Here is a 24,723-nt window from a genome sequence, read left to right on the forward strand (position 1 = left end):
GCCTCAAATTATTTCTTAAAAGTCTGAGAGACAAAAAGTTAAGGTTTATACAAATTTCTTTTGTTTGTCTTTCCCTCTGCCTATGACTAATTTTAAAAAGCATCACAGGTGGCCCATATACAACTCTCCTATTATACTCAGCCAAGTAATTTCCCACGTGGTGCGGGGGCAGCTCAGTTAGCATTATCAGTGTCCGTTCTGTATCATTTATTCATTTCCCCCACTGTAACGCCCATACCCACACCAGCAGACTGAACCCTGTCTGCAACACATTAGGTACCGTCAGGTATGTGTCTAATGCGGGGCTATTCACGGGCCACCCTGTATGTCCTTGCCTCTGCCACCTGAACGAATCTCGTTTCTGGCCTGCTTTGGAAGAGACAACTTTTGCAGGTTTGCAGCACTTGGTTTTTTCTTTCTTTCCTATTTGTTTTTTCTCGCATAGAAAGGGGCAACCACATCATTAATAAAGTTATCACACTAATACACTGCATACAAAAGGGTATTTAATCTGAACATTCTTTCTCCGTTCAAGAATCTGCCTATTGTTAAAACTGTCAACCAATGCCTGAGCCAGTAAGATGAAGAACCACAAGTACTTTTACTTAAGAATGAACCCGTGTGTACTGTGCAATTAGCCTGAATGACTGGTGATTACGAGCCACAATCACCCAGCCACTCTCACCTCCTGCACACCAACGCTATTCAGACCACGGGTGCTTCAGCTTTCACAATTCCGATCGTTGGAGCAGTTTTCAGGGTGTGCCGCTACCGTCTCAGCCTAAGGACATTTTTTTCATTTAACGCTGTCTCCTGACGATTTTATTAACTTGAGATAGATTTCAGACAGAAGGTTGGATATGATGAAAGGTTCTGGATTTTTTTTTTTTTTTTTCAATTTTGAGGGTTTTAAGTCTTTGGTACTTTCATAGCAATAAAAAAAAAAATCAGTCTCTTCGATATCAGACGACTTTCCATGGTTGAACAAAATCATCTGTCAGCAGCAAACATATACCATCTAGGGCGTCACAGGGATTCTAGAGTGGCACGAAGGGCCTTTATTGAGCTACGTAAAATCATTTAAAAGCAGAAAAAATAATACAGTGTCATTATAGTCAAGGAGTTAGCGAAGATGCGGTGACAAGCAACACCTCGTCCATCACCTGTACAAAGGAAAGTGTGGGAGGCAATTCAAGCTTTCCCTAAGTTGAATTATATCCTCTGGAGGAAACAAGAATATTTAAAAAAACACAACCTCCAGGTACTGAAGGGTTATTAACGACACAAGAGACAGCAGCAGACCCTCAACCCTCACCTGTCTGGAGAAAAGAAAAATGATCTGGCGCGTCAACTAGTAAACCTGTATGAAGGAAAGTAAGGATGGCACTCCCCTTCTCCCTGCTCTACCACTACCCACATCAGCTCTCCCCTCCCCTCCCCTTCTGCCCTCCTCCCCATTCTGCCATCACCCCACCTGCTCTCCCCTCCCTCAGTCAGTCAGTCGGCACCCAGCAGCTACAGACGCCATTGCTTGCTCAGAGGCGACCGGACACACCTCACGGACGGTGCATCGCAGTGCAACACAACACAACACATCACATCATTACAGTGGTCAGTGAACTGTCTCGAAAAATTTGTACAACAGATATTTTTTTTAACTCTTACACTTCATGAGGTTTCCCAGAGGCGAATTAAATCGCCTGGCTCTACCCAAACTCAAATACATTGTTCTTATACTGCATAAAAAAGTATTTACATATTATCCGACGCTCGTGCATATTTTGAAATGAATGAACATACAATGAACTGATGTAATTTTGTTTTTTCTCGTCCTAACCAAAAATTTTTTATACATATACATTCTTACACGCAGAATCACGGAAAGTACACAAAATTCTTTACTCGCCAGGAATCTGAGCAAGATAATAGGAGGAAACCCCAAACATCAAGGAAGACACAGGTGCAGACAATACAGCAGTCTGGGTGAGTTGGTTTGTCACCCTAAGCACCTTCACTTATTAGAAAATGCTTGTCTTGTTCCACATCTCTTCAGCAGAATTAATGATTCTTTTAAACCACGACAATTATGTGTCTTTTGTAACAATTTTGGGTAATATGACATTGTTCTCTACATCATAAATTATGACTATTTTCGGTGTTATTCTCTCTTATAACAATTCACACTAAACTGAAACTGTCCTCTGTATAACAAAACGTTGGTTTACTCAGAACTGTTATTCTTCTCTGTATTATATCAGGATAAAGTGACTTTCTTCTTAATCACCAAATGCCAGTTCACTTGCATTATTATTATTATTATTATTATTATTATGGGTCTGGTTAGCACTTGTATGGGTGACCGCCTGGGAACACCAGATGCTGTTGGCATCCCTACGTGTCAAGTGGGGTTGGTGGAGGATTAGTGCCCCTCCCTGTAAAACAATTAACTCTAAGCCCTTGACCACCCCGTTTGGGATACATGGCGTCTGGCAATGGATGGATGGATTATTATTTCAATAATTCAAGGCAGGGGCGTATGCAAGACTGTAAAAGACGGGCTTTCTGGAACAGAATATAGACTGGAAGGGGAAGGGAAAGGGATGAAAGGGGCAAAATCGAAATAGTTTTATGATTCTGAAGGAACCTGTCCAAAAATTTGCTGATGTTTCGAATGATCTGTCAAGAAATACGAACTTATATCTGTACGTTATGTCTAAACAGGGGAATAAAGAAAATAAATGAATAAATAAATAATACTAGATAACCCCTGCATGGTAACCGACATTTTTCTTTATGTCACAAAATATTTTCCACTTTTCCAAGGCGTGGGAGTGAGGAAGCGTGGGTGTCGGGGTGGCCAGGCAGGACGCTCCATCTGCCTCCTTTCCCACGTGACTGTCTTCTGATTCACCATGGTAAATATGAAGACTTTCTCTCTAATCCCCAACCACCTGTTATGTGACAAACGGATTAACACACACACACACACACACACACACACACACACACACACACACACACACCAAACTCACGCTAAACCCAAGCAAATTTCGTTACATTATATTTAAAAGGAAACAAAGCACTGCAAATCAACCCAACATCTACATAGGTGCCCAGTCAATTGAAAGAGTGGACAGTATAAAATTCCTTGGTGTTATAATTGATGAACGTTTGTCATGGCATTTACATATCCAGTATCTCCATACAAAGATTAGCAAACAGTGTGGTATCATGTACCAAATTCGTAATCAACTAACAACACGGTCTTTTAAGCTCATTTATTTCTCGCTGATTTTTCCTTTATTGCTTTATTGTAACAATGTATGGAGTGGTGCTTATAAGACACAGTTAAATCGCTTATTTATAGCCCAAAAGAAATCGGTCCGTATAATGGAAAACTTACGCAAATATGACCACACTAATCCATCTTTCAAGAAATTGGGTATCCTAAAATTGCCTGATATAAAGTCCTACTGCACTGCTTTGTTTGTTTACAAGTCTCTGCACAACCTGTCATTTAACAGTTACTTTGATTTTAATATGAATGATCGGTATAATCTCCGAAATAACTGTAATCTAAAAATACCGCTCATGGCTTCAACCCAGTCCCAGTCACATATCACTTATCAGGGACCCAAAATTTGGAATGGTATCCCAATGGCCATTCGGGAACTACGCGAGGCTGTATCTTTCAAATCTGCTTATAAATCCTACTTACTATCAAAGTACTAATTTTTTAAATTAGTTGACTTTCATTATTATTATTATTTACTATTATTATTGTTATTGTGGTAGTTATTATTATTGTTACTATTATTACTGGTATTAATATAAAATTACCTCCATTTTGTTGTAGTGCTATCTTGTATATACCCTTTATTAAAATCTTAAACTATTGTCATTCGCGAATGACCATTATTACTTAAAAGTCATACAGCTGATTTAATAAAATCGTAGTTTTAGCCTTACTGGACAATTGATGTTTACCAAAAGTGCAAGAAAAACAAGGTGCCTTTTAAGAGAGTTCCTAGACTCTCAAAAGGCTCAGCCGCTAGTAGACTAAGTGTTATGTCAACTATTGTAATCTCTATGGCTAAATAAACATTTAACTTTGACTTTGACTTTGACACACACACACACACACACACACCACACACACACACACACATCTCACTGGTAGGGTAACTGTGATGCTATTAAGGAGCTAAGTTTACATTTCTCACGGCGTTTCCCATCACAAAGTTGATATTGCCATTACATATATAAACTAGTGCTGTTGATGGCAAATCCTGAACAAAGCTTAAGTACCTAAATATGACACAGATAATTTATTGACGGTGACACTAGAAGAACGGAAAGAGAGAGAGAGAGAGAGAGAGAGAGAGAGAGAGAGAGAGAGAGAGAGACAGACAGACAGACAGACAGACAGACAGACAGACAGACAGAGACAGACAGACAGACAGACAGACAGAGAGTGGATGCATAAAAAAAAAAAATCAGATGAAACAGGAAATATACAGACAGCAAGTAGTGTGTGAAGAGAGCAGAAAAGAGAAACAGGAAGACAGTAAATGAAGGGTAAGGAAGAACAAAATTAGTACAAATATTTCTGACAACAGGAAACTGATCTGGAAAGAGGGAAAAAAAATGAGGAATGAATGCTGGGGAAAAATAATTGGAATGAAACTGGAAGAATGCTATGAAATGGAAGCAAAATACGGGACAAAGAGAAAGACGACTATGAAAATATTAATACACGGGAATGGTTGAAGAAAGAAATATAACTGGGATGGAAGGTGCACAAGGAAATAATATGGTGTCTAGGAATGTGTCAGAGATGTGTAAATGTTGAAGAATGGGGCTGCAAGAGAGGTTAATGAGGTATGTGTACTAATGACATAAGGTAACACAGTCCATTACTTTATCTTTATTCATTTATTTATTTTTAAGGGGGTTTATGCCAAGTAACCTGGATGAGCGGGATAGGGGAAGGTTGGATAGGGGAAGGTGGTATTTGTGTCTCTGTATAGTAACGTAGATGATGGAAGTGTAAAAATAATCATGGAGTAAGACTTCTGAGTGTCGTGGGTGGCAGAGGCAAAAAGACCAACACAAAAAGGTAAGGCAAGCGTCACAGTATCAGGCGAGATGAATAACACTGTTTCTAAAATGAAGGGGTCTGAGGATCAAACACTTGCAGCAACACAGAGAGGGGAGAAAGCTTATGAAAGGGAATGAATTTAGTACTCGAACTGCTATATCTTACAGTACAACATATGGGATTTGTGTATCTGGAAAAGCCACATGACCGCGTGAACTGGGAGGGATTATGGATGATGTTGTGTGCGCCTGGTGTGCAGCATAAACTGATAAAGGATACAGAAAGTTCTTAGGGCGGTAGTAAACCATGCGTAAGAATACATTAACATTTTGATATGTAAATGAATATCGGTCTTGGTGAGAAGGATGGGTGTGTGATGTTTTCATAGTTGTTGAATAGACTGACAGATAGACAGATAGGTAAATAGACAGACAGATAGATAGATAGACAGACAAACGTACGTGTGTGTGTGTGTGTGTGTGTGTGTGTGTGTGTGTGTGTCGTTAGGCCTGTATAAAGAAGCTTAGGTTTCGCACAAGTCCTTGAAGTACACAGTTACTGACATGTAAACGTAACAGAATAACTGTGGGGAAAAAAATCGGGTTACAGTGGGTACTCATCTCGGAATATATGTTTGTAAAGAAAAGACTTCCTAAGGTGTACTTCTGCTATAACCACTACAAATACTTCGATTATTTCTAACCACTAAGGATGTGTTCAAAGTCTAACTCTTGCCTGTTTACGAGGAAGAGCCGACGCACTTTCTTTTCCTTATGTGAGTGCTGTACTGATTTACGGTCGTCAGTTCGCCTCCTGACTGTTGCCTCTCTATCGTTAGCATGGTGAGAAAATTGAGTCTAGTTGCAGAGGGAAGAGTTAGGATGCGGTACCTTTCACTCCCCGGCTTGATACACGGCTCACAAGCACCCGAGTACCGTGACTAATGGTAAGGGAGAGTCAACTGCAACCCACATTTTTCCTTGAGTGTAATTACCACCATCTACATTACCTAAAAGGGTACGAAATATATTTGTAAAAGAAAACAAGATGAAGAAAGAAAGAGAGGAAAAACAAAAAAAAATGGTTTCATTGTCATACTCTTCGCTTCAGATCGAGGACGTCTTTTTATTATTATTAGTAGTAGTAGTAATAGCAGTAGTACTAGTAGCAGTAGTAGTAGTAGTAGCAGTAGTAGTTGTAGTAGTAGTAGTGGTTGTAGTAGTAGTGGTGGTGGTGGTGGTGGTGGTGGTGGTGGTGGTAGTAATAATATTAGTTATTTATATTTTACTATTGCTATCCGAGGATGATTTCGCTACACTAGAGAAGAGTTTTTAGTACTGAAGGGGACAATAAAGGCTGCATATACTTTCCCCGTTCAAAAAAATCTTTGCCAAACTTAATAAAATCGTCTGAAGAAAGCAAGAATAAAAAAAAAATATGTGATTCAAAGAGTTAAAAATAAGCTATTGTAACTCACTCTTAATAAACAAATGCGCAAAAGAGAAACATACCATTCCAAGCTTCCTTCATTAGTATGGAATCCAGTCTTACAAAAAAGGTTCTACAACGCTAATTTTACTTTCTATGTGGGACCGCAAGCCTCCCCGCTGTTTTATGTTTGTTCAGATCGTGTTTTCCTTCAGCCACACGCACCCTCATTTAGTCATTTTCACTTGGCATAGCAGTAAACTTCATGCCACCTCTTCCTGAAGCGCTAAATATTGGATATTATACCTTTCTAACCACTGTCACGCTATTATCGAAAACTCTGTCGATATTGCAAAGCTGTTTATGGCATAACTGATATTAAATCATAATAATTATGAAAAATGAATGACACGGGAAGAAGTACAACGACTTTTCCTGCGTCAACGAGCGTACAATTTATGAGACATTTTTTTAAAATTATTTGCATTAGAAACAAGCAAAAGGTTACTGAAGTGTAATGTGCAGACCGAATCGCAGAGGAAAAGGTGTTGCGAAATCTCCCAAGACATTCTAAATACGATCCTATAATACAACTCCCTCCCGCCTCCCCCAGCGTGTGTGGTGGTGCCCCCTGGTGGTGGTGGTGGTGGTGGCAGTAACACCCTCACCACTCAGCGCTGCCACCACAAAGCTAAAACAACACAAGAAGCCTACCATCAGTAAAAAACCCGTGGGTGAGTATACAAGCTGATTATTGACGGGAAATTACACCTAAATTTAAACCAGACAAGCTAACTATTGACGGGAAATTGTGCCCAAATTTAAACGCAGACGAGCTAACAAATCAATGGAAATTATACCCAAATTTAAACGTAGACAAGCTAACTATTGAAGGGAAATTACACCCAAATTTATACGTAGAAAGGATAATCTTTGATGGGAAATTATACCTAAACTTAAACGCAGACGAGCTAAGTTTTAACGGGAAATTATACCCCAGTTTAAGCCTGCCTTAATTTTTCATGTGACAGAATTCTACCCACATACAGACACTGTGTTTCTAAAGAATACAACAGTTCCGGCCTGACTTGCCGAAGCAGCTGAATCTTCGAAAAGCAGAACAGAGGAAAGGAAGAATTAGAGAAAAATGAGCATGGCACAATATTTTTAAACATAGCCAATAAAAATTAAAAGACCAAAGAGACGCAGGAAAGGCCCAACCTAATGGAAACTCTTCCTGATCGTCAGGTGAACTGAACTTAAAATTTTTTTTAGTATGATGTATTTCTTCATATGTGAATCTTATTTATATAACAAGCGCTTTAATCAAGGTCATCTTACGAGTCCGTAGACTCAAACTTGAATAATATAATAAAACACCAAATGCTAGAGTATCACTAAGTGATGATTCCAACAAAAATTAACAAATTCTTTGAAGTAGAGACGCACAGAGAAGTTGTAAAACAGTCATTTAATGATAGTGTGAGAAGGACTTTACAGCATCAGCCATTCTGTATCTTGGTATCCTGAATTTCGTTCTCTCATAATATGTTTGCATTTTGGTTATATGCAAATACTGTTTTTATCTCATAATCCATAAACCTTATGTCAGTGACATCAACGCCGCAACAAACACCAATCTTACTTTAGTGACATCAATGCATCTTAGTGATATCAACGCCTCAACAAACACCTATCCTACCTTATCTCAGTGGCATTAACGCTCCACTAAGTACCTATTTTACCTTATCTCAGTGAAATCAACGCCCCAACAAATACTTCTTGGCCCATCTCCGTGACATCAACGCCCCAACAAATAACAATCTCAGCTCGTCTTAGTAACATCAACGCTTCAGCAAGTACCTATCTCAGAGTTGTTTCATGATGTGTGAAGAGTTATTTCGTGCAAATTACAAACATAGGTAGAAAATTGCGGGAAATTTCAAGCCTGAGATGACAGATTGTGAATGAACCCAATACTTCCTACAGCGTTAAAATTTATAGATCAGTGTACGATGAAATGCCATTTTCTCTCATGTGGTTCCTTTCATGCGCAGAAAGGAACCATTTTCTTTGCCATGTATAACTTTCTTAGTCTCTGCTACCTCGATCAAAAATAATTACGTGATGCTTTGCTGGCTGTAACAATATATTCAAGTACAATTTTGGGTATATTCTCAGTTTCGGAGAGTCAGTGTTTTTCTTATTTCTTTTGTCCTGCTAACTTAGCCTAAAATAACTAGAAGATATTACCTGATTAATCAACTCTAACCAATTTAACTTATCTAACCCAACCTAACCAACTTAACGACGAGGCGTGACTAACCGTAACTGCAAAAATACCCGTTTCTGAGACGTTTCCACAAAGCTTCCGTTTTCAAATTAGGTAAATACTGATGAAAACAGTCTTCTATTATCCGCAGAAAATGAATGTAAAATGTTGGCCCATTTTCGGTGTGTGTGTGTGTGTGTGTGTGTGTGTGTGTGTGTGTATAATTCACCGGGTCCGTCAGGATCACTTGATGGTCGTGATCGTCAGCTTTTACCCTCCCGGAAGGGAGCTGAGAGCTCATATAGTCCGATCTAAGGGCAAGGCTGTGACCTTCACACACGCACACACCCGTCCCCTTGCTCAAGGGGGACAGTAACCACCCACTTCGTCAGTGAAACGTTTCGCAACCTGAGCGAGGCGCGAACTCCCGTCCACCAGTTGGCAAGCGGGAACGTTACCACTGCACCAGCGAGCGGTGTGTGTGTGTGTGTGTGTGTGTGTGTGTGTGTGTGTGTGTGTGTGTGTGTGTGTGTGTGTGTGTGTGTGTGTGTGTTCTTACCTAATTGTTCTTACCTAATTGTATCTTTACAGGAATGAGTCAAGCTCGTACTGTCCCGTGTCGTAAGCCATATTTATCGTACATATCCTTGAATTTGTGAATTGTTTTGGCACACTTTATTTCATTCGGTAGTGCATTCCATTGATCAATTGCTCTGTTTGGGAAACTGAATTTCCTTACGTCTTTATCACCTCTCTTCTTATGCAGTTTTTTGCAGTGTCCTCTTGCTGATGCTTCTCCATATGTTAAGTAATCATTTATGTCTATTTTCTCCTTCCCTGATATGCACTTATAGAGCATTATCATGTCACCTCTTTTCCTTCTCTCCTGTAGTGTTGGTAGATTCAGTTTATTTAGTCTTTCTTCGTAGCTTAGGTCCCTTAAGCTTGGTATCCATCTTGTAGCGGCCCTTTGAACTTTTTCAATCTTGTCTATATGCTTTTTGAGATGAGGACTCCAGACTACTGATGCATATTCCATGGTTGGTCTACGAGTAATGAATGATGTTATTATCCTTCTTAGCATGTCTTCATTTATGTATGTGAATGCTATTCTCATATTTGCAAGCAGTGTATACATGTTCCGTACCTTCTCGCTGATGTGGTCAGCCGGAGATAGTCTGTTATTGATAATCACACCTAGGTCCTTCTCTCTTTCTGATGTGTACAGGGTTTTATTTCCTAACGTATAATCCCAATCAGGCCTTTTTCCACTTTTACCAAACTTGATTACATGACACCTGTCCACATTGAATTCCATTTGCCATGTACTACTCCATTCATGAAGTTTATTTAATTCTTCTTGTAGCTCTTTACAAGAGTCTGTGTTAGTAATTCTCCTTTGTATTTTTCCATCATCTGCAAACATATTCAGATAGCTTTCATTTCCAGTGTTACTGTTTATATCGTTTATATATACTAAAAACATGACTGGTGCCAGCACTGAACCCTGTGGTACTCCGCTAGTCACTTCTTTTCATGATGAGTAGTTTCCCCTTAGTACTGTTCTCATTTCTCTTTTTATGAGAAAATCTTGTATCCAACAAAGCAGTTTGCCTTGAATTCCTCCTTGATGGTACAGTTTCCATAAAAGTCTTTGGTGTGGTACTGTGTCAAATGCTTTCTTGAAATCTAAATAGATACTGTCCACCCATCCTTCTCCTGTATTGTGTTTGTTACTCTGTCATAGTAGCTCAATAGATTAGTAACACATGATTTTCCTTTTCTGAAACCAAACTGTCTTTCTGTTATCATACTGTGTTCTTCTAGATGATTTACCCAAGCTTTTCTTATAAGTTTTTCTAATACTTGCTTACAACACTGGTCAGTGATACTGGTCGGTAGTTGAGAGGATTTTGTCTATTTCCTTTCTTGAATAAGGGGACTATATTTGCTTTTTTCCAAATATCAGGTAGTTTCCCTTGACTCAAGGATTTCTTGAAAATTAAAAATAATGGTTTACTTAACTCCTTTGCACATTCTCGTAACACCCAACATGAAATTTCATCAGGACCACTTGCTTTTCCTCTGTCTAATCTACTTAACTCCTCTTGTATTACTTTTTCTGCTATTTGTATATCTGGTAGTATGTGTGGACATGCGTGTTCCACATATTTCCTCTCAAAATTTTTTTCTTCTGCAAAAACTAATTGGAAATTCTTATTTAGTGCTTCACAAATATCTTTCTCTTGTGTATAAGTGATTCCCTCGTCCGTGATGGATTGTATTATATCTTTTACTTTGGTTTTGCTTCTGATATAGCTGTAAAACAGCTTTGGTTGGTTACTACATTTATTTATTTTATCCTCCTCAAACTATTTTTGGGCTTCCCTCCTTATTCTTGTATAGTCGTTTCTTGCCTGTTTGTAATTATTATACGCCCTTTCACTATTGTGTCTTCTGTATCTATTCCACAACAAATCTCTTCTTTCTTTTGATTTTTTACATTCTGTATTGAACCATTTCTGTATTTTCTTATCTGCTTCTTTGTGCTGTGGGATGTACTTCTGGACTCCTATATCATAAAAATTCACAAAATTTTTTATATACAGCATTTAAATCTTGTCCTCTAAGCTCATTTTCCCAATCAACTTCTAAGAAATACTTCTTTAGGTCTTGATAATTTCCCTTTTTATAGTTTAGTCTCTTTTTGTAACTGTCATTGCTGTTTACTAAGTCATATGCTATCCTGAAGTTATAATTTAGTACTGCATGATCGCTTTTGCCGAGTGGAGGGTGATATATTAAACTGTCAATGTCATTTTCTTGCCTAGTAAATATTAGATCTAGCACTGAAGGTACATCAAGTCCTCTTTTTCTAGTGGTTTCCCTCACATGTTGCGTTAAGAAAAACTCTTGTACGAGATCCAGGAGCTTTTGGTCCCAACAGCTTTCTTGGCTATTTATATCTAGAGTATTCCAATTTATATTTGTATTGAAATCCCCAGTTAGTATAATTCTTTCCGATTTCTCTTCCATTTTATGTAGCAAGGATCTTATACTCTGAATTGTACTCTCTGCCAGGTCCTCATATTCGTCTCTTTCCCATGTGTTTGATCTGGGTGGCATATACAAATTGGCTACAATTACTTTACCTTCAGATGTGTCGATCTCTACTGCAATCAGTTCTACTTGTGATGGTATATCTAGGTTTATTTCCTTGACTTTTAGATTTTTCTTATTTAATATTATAATTCCTCCTCCTTTTTTTAAATTTCTGTCTCTTCTCCATATATTGTATTCCTCTAAGTTTAGTATGTCATTGGATATCCTTGGTGTTAATTTTGTCTCAGTTAGGCATATTATTTGTGGTTCATTTTCTCTGACATAATCATTCATCTCTAGTAATTTAGATACCATTCCATCCACATTTGAGTACATCAACTTTATCATCTTGTTTATATACTTGTCATGACATGGTTCTACTAACTTCCTCCTTTTTCTTCCATCCTGTTTGTGTACCACTTTCGTACCTGCAATCCTATTACTTTGTAAAAAAAAATTTCTTCTTGTCCTCTTCTGATCTTCCCTCATTTTTTGTCTTTGCTTCCTCCCTTTTCTCTTTCAGTAATTCCAGTTCCTCTTGTGTTAGACATCTTTTTATCCATACATTTTTGAACTCCTCTTTTTTCCATAAGATTCTTTGCATTTTTTAGTATCTCTTCCACAGTGTTTACACTCTGGAAAGTCACCTTTAGAGGTCTTGTCTTGCTTTTCTCGTATTTCCCTAACCTTTTGTGTTCCTCTATGTCTTTACTACAGATTTCCTCTGATACTTCTTTCAGTAAGCTCATTACATTTGCCATCTCCTTTTTGTCTCTAGTGATTTTGTTTTTAATTTCTTCCTCTTCTATACCAGTGATTACTATTGATTTATTTATTTCTACTGAATCTCTGACTAACTTTGGATTGTTTTGGATTATTCTTTTCACTTCCTTTTTAATGTTTTTTTTCCTCCACCCTTGTTTCTCAGTCTTTCTTTACTTTCACCATTTCAGCATACGTGATTTCTACATCATTTTTGTAGCTTTGCACAGCTTAATTCACCTGTGTTATCTTCTCCTCAATATCACTGCTCTGGTCCATAAGACTGCTTGCTTGTCTAATTGTCTCTGTGTCATTTTTTAACTCTTCCATAACACTCTCGTGATTAACTACTGTACTTCCCATTTCACTCACTTTCTTCCTAAGCGTATTCAATTCCACTGTTAGTTCACTGATGGTTGTGTCTTTCTTATTGGCCTCCCTTCCCAGTTTTTCTATCTCTTCCTTTTGCAAGTGCATTTGCTTCTTTATTTCATCAATTTCATTTTCGAAAGCCATTTCTAGTTTGTGTACACGTTCAACCAGTCTATTGTGAGTCTCCACTTCAACCAGTTCTTGGTAGAAATCATCATTTTGCTTTTTACTTTTATCCCTTTTCTTTTCCAAATTTGTTTTACTGAAGTATGTATCCATTTTGTAAAACTAAATGAACAGAGTGTGTATTTACAAAGTATGCACGCTTTCCCCGTCTTGCTGTAGTGTGTGTGTGTGTGTGTGTGTGTGTGTGTGTGTGTGTGTGTGTGTGTGTGTGTGTGTTCTTACCCAACTGTTTTTACCTAATTGTATCTTTACAGGAATGAGTCAAGCTCGTACTACCCAGTGTTTTGAACCATTTTTATCATACATGTCTTTAAAATCCTTTAAAAGGAATAAAAATTAAGAAAGATGTTTGGGGGTATTTGGCTATGAAACAATTGCAATAAGTCTGAAGCGAACTGGTGAAGAAATAAAGGAACGACATCAAAGTGAAAGGTGTTTGGGGGTACTTGGCCAAGAAACAATCGCGCTAAGTTTGATGCGAACTGGTGAAGAAATAAAAGATTGATAGCAAACTGAAAAGTGTTTGAAAGAAATGAAGAAGTAAGGAGAAAGGAAATGAAGAAATACAGCAAGTCTCCACCACATTGTAGAGACCAACAGAGATTCCGTTCCCTGTTGGTAAGTAGCACTTAATTTGTATACACCACATGTGAAGGGCTCAATCCCCCGCCATTCATTACCATCTTCTCTTCATTCTCCTTAACTCACACATTAACCTCATCCATAACCCTTTAATAACAGTCAAGAAGTCGCCCACCACTGACTCATCTAGTACTGAACCACTCACGCAAACAACCACTTACTTTTACACGTGCTTCACTACCATCAGAAGAACTCTGTACAGCATTTAGCCATTTACCATCCACACCATAAGCACAGACAACACCTTCCATAACCAGTAAAACGCCTTTGTCGGCGAGGCACGAGCGAGGCCATTTAAGTCCGAATGCATTAAAATGTCGCCATACACCCCAAGGATGCCTAGAGTATATTAATGGCTATCTACCTACCAAGTTTCATGTCTTTTGAAGATTTTCGACATGATGCACTTGGTGCGCGTCATGTGCCACGTGTACCGCCTGGGTGCGATGAAACCTGTCAAAAACAAATTTTAAAGAATTGGTTTATCATATGGTGCAAAACACGCAGTGATTGGCCCTGTGGTTGCTGAGATACAAGCTTCTCAAAAGCATTACGGTCGGGTCGGGCCGGGTCGGGCTGGACCGGGTTGGGCTGGGCCGGGTCGGGCAGCTCATATGCGACAAAATGCCACTACTTGACGAGGGACTCGCGAGGGCTTCGCCCTCACTCGTAATCAATGCCTAATTATTCTATTACATACTTTTTCCAGATCAACAAATGCCATAAATATCTTGTAACCCTCCTCATTAAGCTCTTTCCAAAATTAGCATTAAGGCGAATAATTAATCCAAATTATCCAAACCATTCCTAAAAAAAAAAAAAAAAAAAAAAAACTTCACCACTCATCACGTATTCTTCAATATACCTTACCCAAAACACTCAACAGACTTGTTCCACGATATTTTTTGCACTCACTTCGTTCACCTTTGTTTTTGTACAAGAAACAATCGCAGCATTCTACCTCTTCACATGCATACTCCCCACAAACAGTTCACTGACCTCACCCCTTTACAATTTATCATTCCTGTATATTCTTCATTCATACCTGCTGCCTTTCCATTCTTCCATCTTTTCACAGCATTCTTCACTTCAGCCATTGTGATATTCTCGACCGATGCATTTCTTTTTTTTTTTTTTTTTATGCACCCCAACACAATCATGTTCGACACCGCGTTGTCTTGTTATTCTTGTTCTCCTGTTCTGCCGTTCAGTCCGCCCCTTACTTTCCATCCACTTGTTAGTATTCTTTCATTTTCACCCCTTATATGTTCACACATTCTTCTACATTCATTCTAACACTTTTGTACCTCTTCCCACCAAAGGTTCCATTTTTTCAGAGAGATTTACATTCATTAGTTATCTTCTACTCCATGTTTTGTTTACTAATCCCCTTTCATACTTTTGCTTCCAATATTATCACCCATTCCTTCACCTGAACTCCACTCTTGCATCAACCCACATCTACTTCTTTCTTTTCTCTTTCACTGCTCTTTGTACTCCCACATCCCACTATGTTACTACGTTCGTCTCTTACCAGCACACACTCTTGCGCCACCACACAAGCTTTTGTCCATCCTAATCAACCCCAGATTAAGGAATATGGTATTATAAAACTGTCTGCATGGAGCGACCAGTATGAGATGAATGAAATGTTTTGGCATACTGAATCATTCGAAATTAAGTAACGATAATATTGGAGCTACGTGGTGAAAGATTTATATTATCAAAATCATCTGCTACACAAACTTAGCCACTACAACACTTTGACTTTCACGTACATTAAACTTCCTACAAACATTCCTTCCCCATTCGTATTTCGCCAGCTTGGGGAAGGATTCATTACTCTCCCTCCGGCGGGAAGGTCCAGTCTTGCAGTGGACCTACTATTGGTTAATATACATACACATACAGATTCACACACACACACACACACACACACACACACACACACACACACACACACACACACACACACTTACACATACACACACACACACACACACACACACACACACACACACACACACACACACACACACACACACACACACACACACACACACACACACACACACACACACACACACACACGGACTATTAACTGGTGTTACCCAGAATGGAACGTGGTGAAAGGATTAATATAAAACCGGCAGAATTACTTATCATATTACTAATAATTATGCTGAGAGTGTGCAGGACCTCGAGTTCAATAATAATACTAATAATCTGAATATAAAATGGCATTATATGATTACCAATACACCCGAAGCCTTTACTAGAAAGTAGGAGTTTTATTGTTCATAAAACCCGAGTTGTTGAATTAAAAGTGATGGGCTTTTTACAACATACTGTAATTGTTTTGCATTGCTTTGGTCCAAATTTTTGTATTTTATTTCACATTCCTCAGTGGCAGATACAGACAATGGTACGGCTCTGTATATTTTCCATAGCACTTTTCCATAATATCCCGCTCTTAACGTATTTTTACAACTCAGCATTCAAGACTGAGGTGGGAATTGTAGGCCAAGTTAGAGTAAACACAATAACGTTACTTGCATTTCCTTCTTTTCTCACATCCCAGCATCATCTGGTACGTACACGATAGTTGCATGCAGATGGATGAAAGCGACGCAGATAAGAGTTGTAGTGCTGTGCTTCATCTTAAGGGGATATTGTACTACACTGTACATGTTCACAGCAAATGAAACATCCTCGTGATAATTAGGGCACTGCTAAACCTTTCATTATCATCATCATCATCGTTTTCGTGTCTTAAGGCCTACTTTCGATAGACACAATTTACAGCTTCTGGATACAAGATAAACTAAGTTGTCTCAAAATACTGTACTGTGCACAAAGGTTTCCTATGCAGTAACCAAAACTGCTACGTATACACAAACTAAACAATATGTCATTATTTTTGCGCTCATAAAAACCTTGCGCCGTAGTTATATCGTCAAGCCTCCAGCAACAAGTCAGTGTATGCAGTGGCGGCCATGACACTATTGCTTGCGTGTCACCTGTTGAATTTGTTGTTATTGTGCTGTATTCACGCTGCCTCAGGGGATTTCACAACACCTCATCCTCGGTTAGTTACTCTGCTAAACACAACACCACCCAGGCTCCTGTGACTCAGCTGAATGCCACCGCCTGGCGTTGGCTCCAACACAATAATCAAGATGTCCCGATCATGACAAATAAATGGTAACACTCAGGCTCTATGACTCCAACGTCAGCTGGAATGGAATACCTGAGTTGTCCCGACCATGAAAGGGCTATTATGCTATTGTATATTATCGATTAAAACTATGCCTGTATTGAGAAAGATAAACATAATAAAAACTATGCCAATACTGAGAAAGATAAAACATAAAACCACAAATAAAAATTCATTTGAGCCCTGACAGAAAAATAAATCCCTAAGAAAGATATGCCATGAAGCCTATTAGGCTACCGAGTACAGGAGGTGCTGACGAGAAGCCTACACGTGGTGATGCTGTGCACCTGTGCAGAGACATGTGAGGAGCCAAGCCTCCTCATATTGCTCTGCACTTCGCCCTGAGAATGACTCTGGCCCGACCCGGGTGAGGTGCTGTTTACATATTTCTCTGCACCTCGCCATGGGAGGGTCTCAGATCCGACCCTGGTGAGGCGCTGCTTACCACAAAGGCAAGCCAGATCCCTACACGGTGTATGTACCGTACTGTACCTGTAGGACATTCCCACAGAGGCAGTTGTTTACCTATGATAGTAGATCTGCTCGGCCAGACAGACCAAGTTAAAAAAAAAAAAAATGAGTATACGACTTAGTATAGTGCAGTCCATAGTGTCTTTGTTGCGATGTTTTTTTTCTACCTGTTGATCTGTTGCTTAGGATGCTTATACTGTGTTTTTATTCGTTTGTCCTTTGCTGTGTTCGTTGTCTTGTGCATCCCTTGTTGTTTGTGATGGCAGATGTTGTGGAGGTTGATTCATTGTTGTGATATTTTCGTTGTTGTTGCTTATTACATTTATTTGTAGAAGTGGTAGTCGTAGTAGTGGTATTAGCAGAAAAAGAAATAGTAATGGTAATAAACCCAACTGAAATAACATTAACAGCAGTAATAGCACAAGTACTAATGGTAGTAGTATTTGCCGCACTTACTTGTCACTGCTGTTGTTGTAGTTGTTGTTACATCTACTTCGTTGTGGTTGTTGTGGCTGTTTGTGTTGCGCTGTTGCGGTTGTGGTGCTCCATCAAGGCCGCCTCATTTATATTCTGTGGTGGGAAGAAAGAAGTAATTTCCACATTACAATAATATTTATATTCTTGGTCTGGACGCAAGGCCACCCATTGTTCCATCACACACACACAAACACAAACTTTTGCCAAGGTATGTGAAGGAGACTGAAGAGGAGCAGTCACACACACACACACACACACACACACACACACACACACACACACACACACACACACACACACACACACACACACACACACAACACACACACACACACACACACACACTCGCTTTCCCTGGTATGTGAAAGAGACTAAGGAAGAACAGTGATGAGGCCGTGAGGGTTGCAAGGGTATGCAAGGTGTGTCACTACCAATATTACCAGTAGAATGTGAGACTCTGGAATGACATGAAAGTGACAGATATGAGCAGTGGAAATGAAAATGCTAAGAAATGTGTGTGGAGTGTGCAAAGTGGATAGGAAACAGTGTGATTCACGAAAGTTGTGGCGTAGGAAAGTCTGTTGGTAATAAGGTAGAAAAGAGTGTGCATAAACGGTATGGTGTACGGAAAGGCTGAAAGAGTGATGGATTGGAGTGAGTGAGCGTGAAGGAAGAAGGAGACATGGGCAGGCTATGAAAAACAAAAAAGTAGTTAGAGATGGTGAATGAATAGCTGAGAAGGCGAGGTATGGGAAATTAAGGAGCCAGGGAATTTAAAAGGGCGAGACGGTTGGATTGTTAGGCCGAGTTACAGTAAAAGAAGTACAAGAGACGATTTCATTCAACCTGAGATTTTTGGAAGAGAAGTGAGATACAAACCCGTCTTCTCGTCGATTACGGAAGCTCCCTAACACCGTTTCCTAGGCGATTTATTTTGTTTACTACACCTTGTCGTCCTCTTCTGTGTTACTTAAATCATTCTAAAATCACCACGCTCAGCAATAATAACGAACAAAACGATATCAACCAGCCGTACCCAAAATAAATCGCTACGGAAGAGGTGTTACGGAGTTTCCATTAACCTCTCCTCTAACTTCAAGAGCCTGTCCTGAGCTGAATAAAATCGTCTGAAAGTAACATGAATAAAAATATATAAAAAAAACTACAAATATATATACGACATCGGAGTAAAAATCTTAATCCTGCATTCCCAGACGATTTCTTCAGCTTAGGACTGGCCTTCAGTGGAGAAGGGATTCAGGCAGACGATTTTTAACCCCTTTATTGCCACACGTATCTCCCAGGCTGAATGAAATCGTCTGGAGGTTGTGTAGGATGAACGATTTGGAGGGTGTAGTAGTGGAAGGAGTAATAGATTTGAGTTAATGGACAGGATGAGAGATAGAGGGCGTGGTGATAGATGGATATAGGTAGGTAGATAGATAGATAGATAGATAGACAGATAGGAAGATAGATAGAGAGATTAGACAGGAGGTAGACACACACACACACACACACACACACACACACACACACACACACACACACACACCCACACACACACACACACACAGATAGGTAAACAGACAGATGGGTAGATAGCTGGATAAAGAAAGACTAGATAGAAGGTAGACAGACAGACAGATGGATACTGTAGATTTATAAACAGACAGAAAGAGACATATTAGATAGATAGGAGGTAGACAGACAGACAGACAGACAGAGACAGACAGATAGACAGAAAGATAGACTTACAAAAATGATTAACCTCTTCACTCCACGCACCTAGTTTTTTGTTCAGTCTAACTTCAGGCTAATTTATTCATTTCAAGGAGACGCCCTCGAAGTGAAAAAGTTAATGAATAATGTACAGTAGACAATCCCTATAGTTCAAAGTGTAAGGAAGGAAGGAAGGAAAAGTGCATGGAAGGAAGGAAGGATGGGGGAGAGAGAGAGAGAGAGAGAGAGAGAGAGAGAGAGAGAGAGAGAGAGAGAGAGAATATCTTGTAGCTGAACGGGTTAACGAAAGGAAGGAAGAAAGGACGGAAATAAAGAATGGAGAGAGAGGAGGAGAAAGAAAGTAATCAAGAAGGAATGAAAGAGAGAGAAAAAGAAAGAAAGAAAATAATAAAAGCCATTCTGTGCCTGAACGGGCTAATGAAAATTTACGAAGCAATTAAAAAGTTTCAGTGATACGTCCACAAGATGATGACACGAAACTCTTAAATCAGTTCTCCTCTCACTCATTGTTTCACGCCATTCTTCAAGACAAACAATCAGTCATTCACCTTCCAAGTCAATCGGCCTGAGACTTGATAGATTAGCTCGTTGCTGGAGACTACGATTCGTGTTGTCATTAAGATTTTAGACGTAAATTAAAATGGAACTCAGATTAAAATATTTACGTTAATCACTGTTTACATGTTTTACGTATGGGTTTTAAATACGGTTTGCATACTGGTACATTCTATATTATTTTTTCGTAATGCGTCACAAAATCGCCATAAATCTCTGTTGCTTTATCGTCATACAAGACAAACTTAAGAATAATCACGGCCGACCGACACAACTGAGGTGTATATGGAGTTAGAAGCCAATCTCGTCTGCGAAACATGAAGTTCAATTAACTTTATTTCCATCCTTCCATCCCTGTCCTCTCGCATTTCTAACTTCCAAAAAGGTATCGAATTCTAAAGACAGTCCCCACTTCTGGCTTTCTTTTACGTTCCACAGCGTTTCAATTGGTCATATCGGCTGTTTGATGGGACACATAACTGTACATCTGGTTTCAAAAGTGGCCAGTTAATTTACTATTTGTGTCTTATACAACAACAGTTTCGTTAGCCTACTCTAGTGAAATAACAGACTAAATTTGGTTCTTACTCTAACATCATTGCGTGTGTGTGTGTGTGTGTGTGTGTGTGTGTGTGTGTGTGTGTGTGTGTGTGTGTGTGTGTGTAATTCACCGGGTCGGTCAGGATCACTTGATGGTCGTGATCGTCAGCTTTTACCCTCCCGGAAGGGAGCTGAGAGCTCATATAGTCCGATCTAAGGGCAAGGCTGTGACCTTCACACAGGACACACCCGTCCCCTTGCTCCAGGGGGACAGTAACCACCCACTTCGTCCTTGAAACTTTTCGCAACCTGAGCGAGGCGCGAACTCCCGCCCACCAGTTGGCAAGCGGGAACGTTACCACTGCACCAGTGTGTGTGTGTGTGTGTGTGTGTGTGTGTGTGTGTGTGTGTGTGTGTGTGTGTGTGTGTGTGTGTGTGTGTGTGTGTGTGTGTGTGTGTGTGTGCGTATGCGTGTGTGTGTGTGTGTGTGTGTGTGTGTGTGTGTGTGTGTGTGTGTGTGTGTGTGTGTGTGTGTGTGTGTGTGTGTGTGTGTGTGTGTGTATTTTATGAGGAAACATCTCCCTGACCATACTTTGAACTTATACATAGGCTTAATGCACGATCCGTTGTTAAAACGCCATTATTTCCACATCAGCCTAGTATTCCACCTACAGTATAAACACAGCTATTTAAAAATCGCTCCATCACAAAAACACAAATGGCTGGGGAAGATAAATATTCCTCAGTACAGAAATAAGTTCCATATCAGGCACTGAGTACGTCCAATGTTTATTTCCTCTCCGACCTCCCTTCCTTTCTTCAACATACGCAGGTACCCCATCAGGTCCTTCCTTCTTGTTCTTTCTAACAGTTGAATGTTTCGACTCTATTTCGCACGTCGTGTTCCGGGAATCACACCAATGGGAAGTCTATGAGTGGCGTAGTAATATCAGAATTATTCCTTCCTTATTGCAAAGTCATATTACAGGTATTTTTAATTAGTTGTCCTCAAGAAACTTTTGCCTAGTACCTGAATGTTTTATAATGAACGTACATTGTTGCAAAAGTTTTAACCCCCTTCTTTCTCTCCCCATCAGTAGGAAACTCCACTCCCCTCCTTCCCACCTCCAGCGTGAGCATCAAGCTGCCAGTGCCTCCCTGGATCCTGCCTGACCCCCTCAACCCCTCCCCTCCCTCCCCACTCAAACCCTCCTCCCCTCTCTCCCCACTCAAGCCTTCATCCTCTGTCTCTCCACTCAAACCTTCCTCTCGTCCTTCCCGTCCTTCCCCAGCAAAACCCCACAAACCATCCCCACCCAAACCGCAGCCTCTCTTTCCCTCCCCCTCTAAGCCCTCCCCTCCCAGCCGTCCCCCCACTTCGGCCTCCACCCCCCCAGGCGTGTGCGTGGTGCGGGTGGGGAGTAAGCGTCGTGTGATGAGGGAGGGGGAGTCTGAGCAGCTGGGAGGTGGGGTGTGTGGGGTGAGGCACTGCAGGAAGTACGGCGAGGAAATGGTACTCGAGGAGGAAACGTAAGTTACAGCACAGACTGACACACATCCATAACTCCTTTCAGATTAGTTGATGGCCAAGTGTACTCATATGGGAGGGTTAATCTGGACTATACTCCGTTTACAATAATTTGGCCAAAAAAATACCTTCTTTCCATTATGAACGCTGAGTTGTAAGAATACATTTTCACTAGAATGTGATGCATGTCATGAAGAAATGCTATGAAAAGGGTATATCCGTAGAACTGTCTTTTTCTGCAACTGAACTACGTGAAAGAAGCTGCAACAGGATAAAAATCTGGGCCAAGTCAGAGTAACAAGAGCACTGTAAGCAAGGAATCTCGCACCTGCCTCAAAACTAAACCGCATCGAATTTCATGCACCCACGATTAAGTATCAAACTGATGACATTTAATACAGGTCCAGTTCCCTCATGTAACAACAAACCGCCTACGGTCAGTTGTTGCAGACAGTGTTCAAGGGGAAGGTTGCGACTTAGGCCGTGTGCTCAAATAAACGAAGAGAAAGGAGGCCACTAATTTGTGACAGATATTTAAGCAACACCTGTATTAAATGTCATCAGCCTGCCGTATTATGAATAGTTGCAGTTCAAGGTTCATCTGGAAGTGAACCCGGTGGACTGCAGACTGAAGATTCCCTTTTCCCACAGTCAACCATCCTCAGTTCGGGAGACAGGGAGTTGACGGACATTTGTACAACCAGACAACAACTGTATGAAGACGACCCTCTCCCTTGTCAGCCACATAACACAGTGCAGTCAGCAACAACACAGCAGAGGCCAGACGTTCCATCTTCGTTATGAGCTTCAGAAATTATCGTAAACAAAAAAAACAAAAAAAAAAGAAATCGAGACTTTCCAACTCCTTCCCAGTAAAATCTGCTTCTTTGTCAGCCTCTTGAAACTAATGACGTCATTTAATGCTTTATCTTGCTGACTTCAAACAATTTCATTCAGCTTAGGAGGGACTTTTCGAAATGGGGGGATCAGATTTAGTCATCACGGACTCCTTCATTATCAGGGGGCTCTCCGAAACTGAATAAAGTCGTCTGGTAACATGAAGGAAAAACACAGAAAAGGCATTAGGTTCTTGTTGTTGCTTAACCTCGATCTATCTGGCCCAGCAGACTCGTCGACCACAGGTAAGCAACTGCCTCTGTGGAGCCGTTCTACAAAAACAGTACAGTATATACACCGTTCAGGGATCCGGCGTTCCCTTGTAACAAATAGTGTTTCACCAGTGTCGGACCTTCTCATAGCGAAGTGTAGGGAAATACAAGATATGACTCCAGAGCGGACCCAACAGCTGCTCCACCCAGGGTGCACAGTACCAGCACATGTAGGCTCCTAGTCAGCGCCAGATAGGGGTGAAGAGACTGAGGACTCACAAAGAGTCGACAGGCATTTGTCAGTCTTTCTTTTGCAACAGGAAAGCATCGAGACATTTCCCCTGACAACGAGACGCGGCTTCTTTGAGCATTTCTAGGCGACTTTTTAACCCTTTTAACCCGAGAACGTCCTTTTTATTTTATTCATGCCATCTCCTGACGATTTTATGCAGTTCAAGAATCTTTCTGACTGAAGGGATTCAGAATAACCTCCATTACCACTGCACTTCCACAGGTTTCTTACTAAATTATGTAAATTCGTTGGGTGATAGCAAAAATCTGGCACTAAATAACATCATCTTAGCGAACAGGTATACGAGACACAGAAATAGTAGAGTTACAGACAGCGTTGAAAATAATAGGAAAGGTTAGATTGTCTTCAATCTTAAAAGCTGAAAATGCATATAAGACACACACTAAAGAAAATTAGCTCATTCATGCTTATTATCAACTGGGGATTTGCCTTACTGACCCTCATGTAGGCAACAGGAATAACTCTAAGTTTTTTCTTAATCCAGAGTTGACCCGTGACCTGTGACCCTTTCCAGATGCGACCTTGAAGTGCACAACCCCAACTACACGTGCCTACACATCGAGGACCTGAGTCAGCCCTTCCCACACTGCTGTCCCAGGCTTGAGTGTGACAACGTGAGGCTTCCAAGGGCGCTGCCATAGCCTCAACACACCACACATTGCAACGTCTCACCGCGGCTATTTCAGTGTCACCTAATTTGTTACTTCTGCCTACTCGTCATACCTGTTCCCATCTACTCTTACACCATACCCACTACTGTCACCACACTTACTACCATCTACTATCTCACCACACTTACTACCGTCTACTATCTCACTTACTACCGTCTACCATCCCACCACACTTACTACCGTCTACCATCTCACCACACTACCGTCTACTATCTTACCTCACTTACTACCGGCTAC

The 24,723-nt window shown here is 40.3% G+C and overlaps 1 protein-coding gene across 1 annotated transcript; it reads left to right on the forward strand.

The window, feature by feature from the left end:
- Window positions 1-643: 643 nt before the first annotated feature.
- Window positions 644-24,456, forward strand: LOC145402925 (uncharacterized). The gene is made up of 4 exons (XM_080274821.1): window positions 644-760; window positions 1,874-1,983; window positions 22,231-22,395; window positions 24,330-24,456. Exons 1-4 carry the CDS (start codon window positions 644-646, stop codon window positions 24,454-24,456), a joined length of 519 nt encoding a protein of 172 aa, XP_080130947.1.
- The last annotated feature ends 267 nt before the right edge of the window (window positions 24,457-24,723 follow it).

This window comes from Coenobita brevimanus, chromosome 59, assembly GCF_032717465.1.
Source record: "Coenobita brevimanus isolate Jiangsu-jjx chromosome 59, ASM3271746v2, whole genome shotgun sequence".
Classification (NCBI taxonomy): Eukaryota; Metazoa; Arthropoda; class Malacostraca; order Decapoda; family Coenobitidae; genus Coenobita; species Coenobita brevimanus.